The sequence below is a fragment of the Charadrius vociferus genome, unplaced genomic scaffold (assembly GCF_000708025.1).
Source record: "Charadrius vociferus isolate BGI_N301 unplaced genomic scaffold, ASM70802v2 scaffold3, whole genome shotgun sequence".
Classification (NCBI taxonomy): Eukaryota; Metazoa; Chordata; class Aves; order Charadriiformes; family Charadriidae; genus Charadrius; species Charadrius vociferus.
In genome coordinates, this window is record NW_009647748.1 from 1,324,366 (window position 1) to 1,338,053 (window position 13,688).

At 49.2% G+C, this 13,688-nt stretch overlaps 1 protein-coding gene across 1 annotated transcript in view; it reads right to left on the bottom strand.

Moving 5' to 3' along the window:
* Positions 1-12,234: 12,234 nt before the first annotated feature.
* Positions 12,235-13,688, bottom strand: part of DUSP1 (dual specificity phosphatase 1) — a 5,131-nt gene continuing 3,677 nt past the window's right edge. Inside the window, exons 2-4 of the mRNA XM_009882092.1 lie at positions 13,610-13,684; positions 13,262-13,481; positions 12,235-12,749 (exon numbers count right to left, since the gene is read on the bottom strand). Of these exons, the coding sequence (XP_009880394.1) occupies positions 12,379-12,749; positions 13,262-13,481; positions 13,610-13,684 (666 nt within the window). The 3' untranslated portion in view covers positions 12,235-12,378. The remainder of the gene's footprint in view (positions 12,750-13,261; positions 13,482-13,609; positions 13,685-13,688) is intronic.

Genomic DNA, 13,688 nt, shown 5'->3' on the forward strand with positions numbered 1-13,688 from the left:
GGCCACTTGTCCGGTGTGGCCACCTCTGCTATGTGCTCGGCAGGAGAAGGTTGTTCCTTGCCCTCACCACCAAAGTGCACACAGTTCAGGGGTCACCACACACCCCATGCACACACGTCACCCGTGTGCAGGGACAATTCCGTGAGGAGCATGCCAGCAACACGTTCCCGTGCGGGCGGTGATGCTGGCATGGACACCGCACAGGAGGAGCTTGCTGCTCAGCGGCAGATCTGACCCTGCAGCACCCACGCACCCCGTGCTCTCCGCACGGGCTCTGCACCCCCAGTTGCACAAGGCGCTCCCACAGAGGGCTCGGCACACCAGCTGGGCCATCACTTCTTATAGCAGAGAGCTCCAGCACCTCCTCTGAACTTCACAGCACATAGGAACAGCAGTTCACACAGCTTAGGAAGAGGGTAAACTATCACAGCAGCCACCAGGCAACAGGGCAAACAGCACAGTGCATCTGCAAACATTGCCCAGCGACTTTGGCCATGACGAGTGCCTGCTCAGCTGGCCCCCAAGCTCCCACAAGCAGCCTCCTTCTTGCAAAGCCATTTCTCATTCCTTTAGCTGCCCTTCAGAGACCCATTACTGGCTTGAAGGGGAGGAGTAGGGTGGGAAAAGGGAGTTCTCTGGGCAGATCCAGGACTGGCAATTTGGTGGAAAGCCAGGTTGTAAGGGGAACGGTCTGGAGTAACTGGTCCCACTTCTGACACGGTGATATCTTATACCCACTTGTGTCATGGTGGGAAGGGCAAAACAAGGGAGGATGAGCCCCTCTTCTCTAGGGGTTAAACTGTCTTTCAGGAGGGAGACTGGTTTGTGCAGTGGAAGGGGGAAATGGAGCAACAATCCAACCAAAGCTGCGACAGTGGGCGAGAGGCTTGGACAAACACTGTGACAAATTTCAGGCTCTCCAGTGCAAACAGTCAGTAGGATCCTTAAATCACCAACATGAGGCACACGGCTCTGCAACTTCACCTGCACTCAACTGCATCTTCCCTCTGCATTTCTGTGCCTCCCACTTGCGTAAGGAACGAGCAAGGTCTCACAGGCTGGAAGTGCTGTGGGACCATGTACAGCACCTGCCCATGGGAGAGAAGTGCCCCAGACAGTTGCAAGAGAGAAGAAATCCAGCTGTAGCTGTGCACAGCTCAGCATGGGCCAGTTTGTTGTGAATGGAGACCTCCCGGAGAAACAGTCCTTAGAAACAGAGAGCTCTCTCCCCGAAGGACCCCATCATGACCTGGGTGCTCAGCTCCAAGTGAGAACACAAGTTCACCATCTCTTACCTTGTCATGACCCTTTCTGTCCCAATATAGATAAGCTACAATCCTCCTTAGACAATGAGGTGTCATTTTTTCCCCTTCTGCGCAATGGGGGTGACATTTCTTTAAAACATGGTCAAATAGCTTGACTTTCTCCTGTCACTCAGTGTCCCCTCTCCAACTTGGACTCAGCAGGGTGGAGTGAGCTCCATCCATCACACTCGATCACTCAGTGACTTCCCAGCTATCTGCCTGCTCTCAGCCCCATCCTTTCTGCTTCGTTTTCCTTGTCTTTATTACAAAATTGATTCTTTCATACTTCATTTTCTTCCCCCTCAAATTTTGTGTTCTTTCTCCCATCATGGAGCTCCACCTGATAATCTCCAGCTCACTTTCAGCATCCATTTCCTTTTTCACATTGTAGAGCATCTCTGGCATCCAGGAACTATTTCTCCCATTGCAGATTGGGTCTCTCCTGTGTCAGCTCTACCTTCTTCCTCACCAAACGGTTTGATGGCCTCCAGCATCTGGCATTTCACTGTCTTGCTTCACAAACCCTCCCTGCTCACCCACCCAAGTCTCTTTTTCTGCTGCCAGCCTCCACATCTCTCTCCACCCAGGACCTTACCTCACTGTGCAAGAGAAATGCACTACAAACACGAAGCAACTTTCCTTCCCCTTCAGTTTGTCTTTGCTTCTTCTCCAGTAACTCCCTCTGTCTCCTCTCTTGCCACAAACAGAGGAGTCACCTCCCCGACTTCCCCAGTGACCTTGCATGTCCCCGCACCTCCCTTGCTCCCATCTGCAGCCCTCCCTTATGCCTCTCCATTTCTGCTCAGCTTCTGGTTCTTCCCCCTGCAAGGCAAACACATTTTCCTTCTCCCTTACCCTAAAAAACACCATCCCTGACTCCACTCATCACTCCACGCTAGTCACAATCTCTACCCGGGATTTTCCTGCTCTGGATCCACCCCAGACTATTCCCCATCCTGCTTCCACCCTTCTGCTCAGCTGGACCCGCTCTTGCCAAGGCCACTTCCATATGAAGCTCAGGAGCCACATCCCTGAGCTGGCCAGGCCTTTGGCACAGGCACCTGTACCCTCCCTGCACGGCCATCATCCCAGCTCCCCTGAGGAGAGAGAACAACTCCTCTAAGCACAAAAATTTCACAAAACACACGTTGACATTAAGGCAATGGTGCGATCTCATGACCATTGCATCCTAAAAACACTCAACGTATTCTACCAGGAAAAGCCTGATGGATGTGCGCTCTCACCAGCGAGCTGCTTCTGTCTGTCCCCAGCCAGCGAACAGCTTAATTAAATCTGATAATATCAAGGCATAACATCACAGTCTTCATTCCAGAGAAGAATAAACAGAGGTAGAAAAACAGGAGGTGGCTTGCTGAAAGTAACACAGAACTGTTTTGAGAATCAATTATTTCTGACGCTGTCATCTGCTCTTTCCACTAAAAGACTACCCAAAAATTCTTCTACAACAATTACAAATTACATCTCCACCACTTGAAATAATTCATCAGGACAGTGTCCTTCTAAAGAACAGGCTTTTCTTTCACCCAGAAGTTTGGCTTACATTATGCAGGAATTCAACTGCATAATCAAAATAGTCTGTTCTGGCCTTAGAAATCAGTTTGTATCTTTACATCTGCTACCCTTGGTAACCAGGAAAAGTTCATGAGAAACATCACCGCAAGCCCAGCCTGCTGGATCTGACGGTCTCTACCTGCAAACAGACCTAGTTCTCATTTTGAATGTTATTACTCACTCCTTTCTTCTGTCTTTTGGTAGTAGGTGGAAGTATTTTGTGTCCTATCCCCGGGAGCCAACTTTTTTTTTTTACACAGAGATCAGCCCTGACTGGAAATCAGAATGTGGAAAATTTCATCCAACCTCAAAAAAAAAAAAAAAAAACTAAATATTCCTCCAAAAGAAAATCTCAAAGGAAAAGGTCTGTCTTGTGCTGAGCTTTGGAAATAGCAAATATTTCCACTTTGAATTTATGATTGAGGAAAAGATTTTCCTGGTGCACGGGTGAGTGCAGGTAACAGAACAGGAGATTTCAGAGAACAGGACTTTGATTAGCACCATGACTACTGTCACAGTCACGGCAATTTTTTTGCGCCACTTGCAGTTGAGTAGAATGGCAAATTCTTCTTAAGCTTTAAAAAAAGCTCTTTTACATCCTTTTCTATCTTCTCAGAAGCCTTTTTGGCATCACCAGCCCACCTGTGTGTGAGAAGATGAAACGATTCAGACCTCTAGTTTCAGACGTAGGTACGAAGGTTGCACGGACAAAACCCACAGCCACAGGGAGTCAGTCCATGGCCCTGCACATCACTTTCTACCTATAAAATCGATTCCTACAGTCAGCAGCCTGGCGGGGCTGCCTGGTCTATCTGCTCCAGCACCTGGAGGCAGGAGCAGAACTTTCCCTTTGCTACCCTGTGAATGCAACATCCCCACTGTAATGGAGCCTGCAGCACCATTCAGGGCCTTTTGGTATCACTACAAGGCATGTAGTAAACTAACTACTCCTTTTGGTTAATTCTTTTTAGGAATTCCTTTAAGCCCTGGAGAACAAATGGCATTCTGCTGCCCTTAAGATCTAGTCGATCTGGAGTGAGAGGCGGGTCCAAAATTGGTGAAAGCAACCAGCAAGTTTACAGTTCTGCATTTAGCATCCCTCTTCATCCCTTTCAGCCTTATTAAATGTTTTGGAATCTCAAACTCTCCCAGCAGCCTATTTCAAACAAACTCAAAGCCCTCCAGTGTCCTCAATAAACCCCAGCTGTAAACCAAACCCAGGCCTTTTTGATTCCTGATCCATGAGCAAACCATTGGCAATGAGCATTCGAGAGCAGCAGTGAGCACAGAGCTCTCCCTCTGGGCAAGACCTTCATGGCCAATAGCTCTCTCCGCTATATTTTGTGCCTCTCTTCCAGTCGTGCCCAGCTGTTTCTTTCTCTCACTGCCTCCGAACCCAAACCCATGTGTTTCATGTGGAAAAAAAAAAATAAAATCTCTGCATCCCCCACCCAGGAAGATCATTTTGCACCAGAAATAGAGCGCGCTATACTTGGGATGCAGCCCAGGCGTCTTAAAAATAGCTCAGCGCGTAGCTCATGGTGCCACGTACGGCTCTGCCAGCTGCATGGACAGAGGGATGGGGTGCCAGTGGGCAGGCCCTCCCCGCGCAAGGCCATAAATGACCATGGTGCTCTCCAGCAAACCAATTGGTGCCTGGCAGGGGGAGCGGGGTGGGCAGCATCATGCTATGCCCCGACAGCGTTGCCTGCCTCCCTCCTGCCCTCCCCGGGCCCCCTCTCCCCGCGCCGCCCCGGCAGCTCACATTCCTGCCGCTCATGGAAGGCATTAGCGCCAGATAAAAGTATGATGAGCCCAAATGTAGCACCCTGACGTCAGCTGTCCCCAGAGCCTGGAAGGGAAGCTGTAAACAGAGGAACAAAAGGCAGTTATAAATGACCATCCTCGTTGCCGCCCCTGGACAAGCGTTTAAAGAACAAAGAGGAACAAGGAAAGGTGCTGAAATTTGGGGGTTGCTCAGCGCTGAGGTGTCTGTTGGCTCCGGGAGGGAGGAAACTCTCCTAAGGGAGTCAGAAGAGTGAAAGACAAGGATCAAAAGGATTATTATTTTTTTTTTCCTCCTTGCAAATGGCTTTGTTCCTTTCTGTTCCTCCCATTCAGTAGGAAAGGGTGGGAGCCATTGTTCGATACTGTGCAATCTGCTGTTCAGCTGGCTTCTCACACAGCTCCCAGGGCAGCCAAAAATCCTCCGGCTCAAAGTGTCCCAGTGACGCAACAGCAGTTCCAGCCAAGCTACAGCAGCCAACGGGGTTTCAATGTTTGACCAGCTTCAATCATCCCACTCCACCTGTGCTAATCTCCACAGATGCTGCAGTTTGCATCGGTGCATCTTGAAAAGCCCTGAGCAGCCGGGTTCCTCACACTCAGCTGCCAACGAGGCCTAAAGATGCTTCCAGAGGTCGTCTCCTCCATTGAGGTGCCAGGGGTGATCCACCTAGACCTGGAAGTGGGGGAGGTGGCCGTTGCACAGACATGGTTATGGGATCCCACCAGGCTGCAGAAGAGCCAGGCTGGCACCCAGACCATCAGCCGGGAGCTTTGATCTCCCAGCACCAAAGCCCAGTGGTGCAGGGGAAGTGCCACGTGTGCCCAGACACAGACCGAGTTCACAACTGATGCTATCACAGCCGACACACGTGTAGGACTGCTGACTTTTTGTTTTAACAACAAAGGCCAAGAAAACATCCTGTGATGTAAAATTTAAACCAGCACTGACGCGATTAAAAAAGAAAGACCCACCAGACGTGGTTACATAGTTTATGCCACTTGTTTATATCAACGGTGTCCCCATTGTCTGCCTAATGGGAACAAGCGCTGGGCACTTTAAACCACTGAAAAGCAGAAAGTTCACACCTTTCTGTTGCGTATTCTATATGTAAGAAGGATTGTACATGCACACAGCATTGAAAACAATCACATAGATGTACTTTTTAAAATACTCATTGTGCAAAAGCCCCTGAAATATATATCTGCAATCATCAAGATTTCATTGCAGAATACAATAAAGGAAAGAAGTTACTCATTGATCTGCGAGTATCAGAGTATCAGGAAAGACTATTAGATATAAAGAACATTTGCGGTTTATATCCTTCATAAATTAGAAGAACCTGCCATCAAAATCACATAGTGCTATGACCCAGTTGCCAATTAAAAAAACCTTAACAAATTTGAAAGAACAAGATACTGATGTGGAAACAAATTTACCATAGATGATATTTCAGCAAGAATTTAGGGAAGACACTGAAAAGAAACCACCTCTTTTCAGTATGTAAAAGAGCTGGAAAAGCAATTTTTAGCCATCTCTACCACAATTGCTGGGGAACAGGAAGAAAACCCCTTTCAAATAAAATTAAATTCTATCAGAAACTAGAGGTCTAAAAATCACACTGTAGTTTATTATTTTAGTACAGGTGGTACCTACATCTGGCTCTTATACAAAGGCTATAATTTAAAAAAAAATATTGTGTAGTAAGAACCTGCTAATTTGTAGCCAACTGGTTACCCAGTTAGAAGGCAACTACGTCATATTAGAGTCCTCTGAGAGTTTATTTTTAAACATGGCCTATAGTTTGGGAACCAAAAGGTATTGAAATGAGAAGGACTGGTGTCATACATAACCTTTTTATGAGAAATGAAGCATCTTCTGTGGCACTCCTGATCGCCCCTACATGGTCTCTACAATATGGATTTTGGAATGAATCGGCTGATGAAATTACTGTTCCCACAGCCCTGACTCACCGTGCCTGAACACCAACAGGACCTAGGTGAGATGTAACGGGGTTACTAACATTATTAGCTGTGCTTCACCCTCGTTCCTGTACACCAAGCATGTTCACCAGCATCTTCTCTTCTTGCTCTCCCTGCTAAACACCTTCAACCCTCCAGACTCCAAACTGCATCACTGCAGAGCGCCCACCTGGAGGACACGTCCACCCACCGCCAGCCCCGGCGGCTGGAAGGTGAGCTGGAAGCTGCCCACGGACTGCGCCGGGTGTCTCATCTCACCCACTCCCCTGCCTGCCCGTGGCACCACGCAGGGGAAGCCCGGACGGAGTCATTTCTGCGTCTAGCAGGAAACGCATGCAAATGCAAGAGCTTGAGAGCACCGCTCAGGAAACCCCCTGCCCAGCAGCCTCCCGGGGACCTCAGCTAGCCCTCAGCTGTGCCATGGGTGCTGGCAAGGCTCAGCACCAAGGGCACACACAGCCTGGCACTGCAGGAGGGGTGTACAGCCACAGGCAGCAGCTGGAAAACCCTGGAAATGGAAACTCCCAGGGGAAGGGGAAAAAAAAAAAAACCACACCTGGAGAACAGGCTGTCCCACACCATGTAAGGACAAAGAACAAACCTGCCTTTTCCCCCGGTTTTGGCCACTAGTCTTACAATGATGGAGCCAACTTGTCCTGTGCCAGACTAACAGTGTCAGGTCCACATAGGACCTCGGCACTGCTCCCTAGGCAGGCACAGGTTTGTACAACTGCACTTCCAAAAGGGGAAATGGCTCTCAAAACCAGGAATCCTGTACCCATCTTGGCAGCAGAGCAACTCAGCTGCTTCCTCTCAGGTACCACAGTTCATCCCTTGGAGGTTACCCTCAGCCTGAGCAAAAGCAGGACACAAAGACCTGAGCCAGACCCCAAGCCGTGTCCTCAACGGGGCCGGCTGGAGTCCTCACAGCAATACCAATTCCATCAGCAGAGCAACAAGAAGTCTTCCTTCTCCCTTGAGGGCTGCTTTCCCTCCTTTAATATCTTGGTCCCACTTAACCTTTTACGCCCCCAATGGGTGCTAACGGGACCCAGCTGGCCAGGCACCTTGTCGGTGTCGCTCGGCAGGGCTGCCACCCGTGGCCGCTGGCTCTGCACTGTAGTAAATCGCATGTAGCGGGAAGGCCACAAAGCTCAGGACTAATTTGTTCTTTCAGCATGAGTGGGTTTGAGCTGTTTCCTCAACCTTCTTACAGCCTTGGATGGGAGCAGATCCGGGGAAGCCAAAGCCCTGGGTGGAGTCCCACTGGCTACACTGTGTGTAGGGGTCTGTCATGGACATCGTTGCTGGACAAAGGAAAGGATAAGAAATGGGTTTAGATGAGGTTTAAGGCATAGTGACTTCTAACCACACTGGGCAGTCCCATACCACGACCTTTTCTCCTTCCCCAATGTGCTGCGACTCGTCTGCGGCGCTGGGGAGTGGGCTCTCCGGGGCTGCACTCAAACACTATTTCCAAATGACTCTCAGTGCCCTTTCTGCTGCCCTGGAGCCAGACAGAGAAAAAATCCCAGGTGGTAACCGAGTAAACTAGTTTTGCTTGTGTATGATCTGGATATAATGTTCTTTTTTCAACGTAATGGCATAACACATCCTTGTGGTGCTGCTAGTCTGATACGGGGGGGTGACTAATGCAGGATAGTCCCTAAGCTTGAGTACACCCAGCGCCCTTCCAAGCGCTGATTACAAAAGAAAGGCAAAAGCTTTGAGACAAGGGGATTACCCAAGACGTGTCTAATCCGGAGCTCTGTGTCTGTTTGTCATGTGATAACTGGGTATACTGTATCCCCTGGGTATTGCATCTTGCCGGGGATATTACACGCAGCTCATGTGCTGTGTCCCCGCATGGGTTGGCTGCGTACAGCCCACGGCTGTGGGGACTCGTCTGTGGGTGCTGTATGGACCCTCACGTGCTGCATTGGGTTACACACTGCCATGACTTGTGCTTTCTTTATATGCTTTGGAACCTTTGCATGGTGTCGGTGGTCCAGGCTCTGGCATTTCGGGGGCCCAAAGGGCTTGTCCGCATCTCCCCATCCCTGCTCTGCGCAGCGCACAATGGCCGTTGTTTGCCTTCGGGGCGGGCGAGCAGCCTCTGGTTTGGGCAGAACAAAGCCCAGAGCCAGCTTCTACAAACACAAAACATGCCTTTTTATCACTTCGTGACAAATTGGTTTGTCAGCAGCAGGAAGTGATGTTACTGCCGTCCTCACCAAGGGGAAACTCCTCGTGGTTTCCATGGGGATGTATGCAACTGTAGAACTACAGGTTTATATAAGCTGAAAGCCCTACGCACACACGCCGCGTGCCGGGTTTCTAGGGGTCTTGGGTCAGATAGGAGGGGCAGGGTCTCGGCTGAGCTCCGCTAGCGCAGGGGGACAGCCGGCTCATGTGGGAGCCGAGGAAAATGGGAGTGCAACGCTGTAAACCACAGTGAACCGCGTGCTTGATATCCCAAACAAACCAAAACAACGAAGCAGGGAGAATAAATGGGGGGTGAGAAGGGAAAATGCCTCCCTAGCACATCCACAGTGGGCAAAGTCCACCTCAGCCGTGTTGCCAAGGTGTCCTCCCGCTCCGCCGTGCACAGGCTCTGCCACTGCCCATCTCAGCCCCTTGCCCGGCTCACACCTCCTCCTCTGCCCCCCACCTCGCCGCTCACCCCGCTCCTTCCCCCCCTGCTCCCTGTGAACCCCCCAGCTGAGCCCATCCATCCCCTAAAAACTGTAGCACTGAGGTGATGTTTGCAGGTCTCACTCTGGTCTCTCCGATGTTCCACTGTTGTTCTCTCCCCCATATCTCCTGCTTAGGACCAGGAGCAGTTTGGGATCCGGGTGCGATCCTGTCCACAGGGAGTTTGCAGGAATCAGAGCATCCCAGGTGGCCAATAGCATCCTGGCTTGTGAAGAGAGTCTGTGAGCTCTGGGCACCATCAGACATTATGGGCGACAGCAGACGGATCACAATAAAGACTTGGAAAAGGACATCGCATGTCCACAGAGCTGGCAGTGCCCGTGGGTGCCTGGCTGGGACCGAAGCCCTGCTGTCGCCGGCTGCCTTTTCCCCAATGGGCTTTGTGCTGAAGCAGCTCTCTTTTGCGCCCCTCGGTCAGGTGCCTGCTTAGGTTATAAAAGCTGATCGGCTGCCAGGTAATGAGTTTTATTGTTCCAAGAAACACATAAACAAGCTCCCCGGCTGACAGGGAGCGGATTTCTGTTTGAATTGAGATTAACAGGCAGGATTTTTTTTTTTTTTTATCAGTTGCACGGCCAGGGCTGCCAAGGTTGTATTTTTCCACTGAACAAGCTCTCTTTTGCTTTGAAGGTGAAAGTTTGTTCCACTGTTTACTGCAGGTGTAAAAAGGCTCGCATATTCAGAAACAGCCTTGCATGCTTTACAGGGAGGGCAGCGGTAGGTGAAATCCCACGAAGCAGCACAACCTGCCATGGGACTTTCCATGGACAAAGGGGTTTTGCAGGATGGGACAGACTTTGGGGAGGAATATTCACTTTGAGGTTCATGCACGCTTTAGGAAAATAAGGGTTTCTAACTGCGTTTCTCAGTGCCCAGGGACCTCTCCTTTTAGCTGCTCCATTTTTTTCATCCCTTGGTGTCAGGTTGAAGCTTGGCGATGGTTAATGCGTAGCGCTGACGACAGAGCTGCGTCGGAGGGGTAGCTCACGTGGAAGAATTTCAGACGCAGCAGTGCATCATCCCATCCTTCAAGGGCACCTTCTCCCAGGAGAAGAGTCCTGGATTTTAGCACCATTAATACTCCAGCTAACTCGCAGGACTGCAGCAGGAGTTTGCGGTGCTTGGTTTGTCTCCAGTTATGTGACAAAAGCATAGCTGTTTTATGCTTAACAAAACCCCTCATCGATAACCTTAGGATCATAACTGTTAAAACACCTTTATTTTACCCAAAGATTCATAACCTGCTTTGTCTGCCCAAGCAGAACCATTTTTGACAGGGCAAAAGTAGGAGCTGAATCCTTGAGTATCAGAGAGGCAGGACTGCTGGCTCCCTTCTGGAATGGATGTAGCACACCTGGTATCCCAGTGCTCCCCCAGCATCCAGCTCCTCATTACCAGTGTTACTGCCCTGCATAGGAAAGCAAACTCCGTTTCTTCCACATTAGCTTCCCCGGTACATCACAGCAACACTGCTCCCCCCATACACATCCTGCCCCCCCCCCAGATATGTGCGGTTCTGTCACACCACACAGCATTAATCCTGCGCCATTCGCTGCCCATCACCCTGCAGCTCCTGCCCATCAGCTGCCACCAGCCCTGGCCTGTTCCAGCTCCCCTGGCCTGGCTTTTGATACACTACATGAAGCTCTTTTCATTTCCTCAACCAAAGTACCAGATAAAAGTCACTCCAGTGAAAATCTATATCAGAAGATATTTTCTTACCCAGACCCAAATAAATGGACTCACTGGTTACCTGATCTCTTGTTATGCCCCAATTTGTTTACAGAGATATAGCCCAGCAAGCCAGATACTTCACTCACAGGGGTCAGAGACAGTTTGAGTTGCAAAAAGGAATCAAGGAGGCGGGATAGAAAAAAAAACCCCACCTTGGCACAAACTCACAAGCATTGGAGATCTGTTACCAACAGGTTAATTTTTAGACTTAACCTTTGAAGCATTAAAAGTAAACAAGCAATAAGGAAGCTTCTTCCTCAGAGAAGGCCTATTTTAAATTCACTGTAGCCCTGTGCCCAAGCCTCAGCTGGTGCAGATTGTTACAGCTCTGTGGTCATCACTGCAGCCAAATCCACCTTACAGCTGCGAAGCCAGCCTTGGCTCTTTGCCACTGCATGTAATTATATAGAGACAAAGAAGAGCTCAGGTTAAGCAGCAGCAATTTCTAGTCAATTACGTTGTTTAAACCCATTTTTTCTATCTATTTCTGTCAAGCTCTGAGGTCTTGAGTTGACAATTCAGATTTCTCTCACAGCTTTTCACCAAAGGAGGTTCCACATGAGTTCCAGGACTGTAAGAGGCAAGATTTTAAAGAATGTATCATCCAGCTCAATAGAAATATCATAATTTATTCTGTTTGTATAAAAAAAGTTATAATCATGTAACAAAACTATGTCTTCATAAGAAGAAATATATTATTTCACATCATAAATAAATCAGCAAACATACAACCCTTGGCAACTCAAAAAGCACTCGCCTGGTGCTTTCACGTCAGTGCTTGGGAAACAAGAAAAGCTGACATATACACACAGGATTACAGTACCAAAAAAAAATACTGAGGTATTTGGTTTCTCTAGAAGTTAAACTTTAGGTTTGTGAAGGCAAAAAACCCAATGCACTAATGTAAAAATAAATAAATAGGACTGTCATATAAAAGGGGACAGCATCAGTGTTGCTCAGAGTGTCCAGGAATGGGAATACTGGTGAGCATGCTACTAAACATGGAGCAGGCTTAGGACAGACAGAAGACAAGGAGGAACAGCTCAGGAAGAGACAGTGTCCTTTGATCTCTGTGTAGACATCCAGATATTGGCTTTAAAAGTCAGCAGAAAAGTCAGTAACACCTAGTTGTCTGGCATCAGTTGAGCTCCTCTCCATTTATGACACCGTTCTGGGATGCACGGATGGTTCCCCACAAAACACGAATGACTGATGACACTGCCCCCGTAGTTATTGCACTTCTAAGACAGAAAGTCCGAGTTCTGACCATATTTTCACCTGCTTTTTAGCAGCTTGGGGAAGTGGTGATGGGGCTCTGAAGATAGCTTAAAGCACTGGACGAAGTGTGAACAGGGATGGAGACTGGAAAGTTGAAGACAGTGGTGGTCGATGCTCCTCTGTCCAATACTGACATAGCAGGGCTACCAGCTTCTGCTGAGCAGTTAGGGGCAAGGACCTGAGACTCAAACTGAAGCAGCTGCCCCATGAAGCTGAAGTTTGGGGAGATGATGCTTCTCCTCTGCTTCACAAACTCAAAGGCTTCATCCAGTTTGACTCTGTTGGTCCTCATGAGATAAGCAAGGCAGATGGTTGCTGACCGGGAAATGCCAGCCTGGCAGTGCACAAATACCCTTCCTCCATCATTTTTAACAGAGTCTGAAAGAATTAAAATACACAGTTAGCAAAGAAGTCCCACTGCTTCCAGAGGCGGGAGACTGCTGTTTCACGTTTCTTTAATCCGTCCCTTCCTTAGCCTAATAGGTGCACCCCAGTGTTTTTGAGACAAAAAGAGCCTTTGTCCCAAGGGAACCAGAAGCTATTTTCATTCTGGCTCCAATTCCATTTATACTAATAGCTCCTCCGGGTCATTTCAGCAGTCTTGCAAGATTACTTTAATACTTATCCGCTTAAATTCACTAGCTGTTTTCTGTAAGACCAACGCCTCTTGATTCAAGATTTCAAACAGCTTTGTGAAGCTAAGCTTATTCCTCCGAGTAGAACAAAAAAAAAAACACAATGGAAGTGTTCCCTGACTATATCCCCCCCTACAGAACAAAATTCCCCAATCTCAAATGTAGGTTTTACTGGGGAAAACAATGCCCAAAAATCACTTCCCAGTGTACATTACCCCAGAAAAAAAGAACAGCCTGTAAGGAGAGCTCATTTACCTATGAAATCAATCGCCTCGTTAAACCAGGAGCTGATGTCTGCCTTGTGGTTGTCCTCCACGGGGATACTTTTATACTGGTAGTGCCCTTCAAAGTGGTTGGGGCAGTTGGCCGAGACGTTGATTAACGCTGTGATCCCCAAAGCATCCAGCATATCTTTGCGGGAGGCATGGTAAGCGCTGCCCAGGTAGAGGAACGGCAGGATTTCCACCGGCCCACCCTAAAACAGAGAGAACAGGCAACCGGTTAACGTCGCTCGGCAGTCTTCCAGCAGCCTTCCCCCCCCCGTCTCGTCGCGCAAAGGCGGCAGGGTCCGTCCCCTCGCAGCGCCCGCCCGCCCCCGCTCACCTGGTCGTAGAGGGGGGTTCCGCAGGAGCTGCACCCCGAGTCGGCGCTGCCGGGCGCGCTGCTGGCGCTGAGGGGCAGG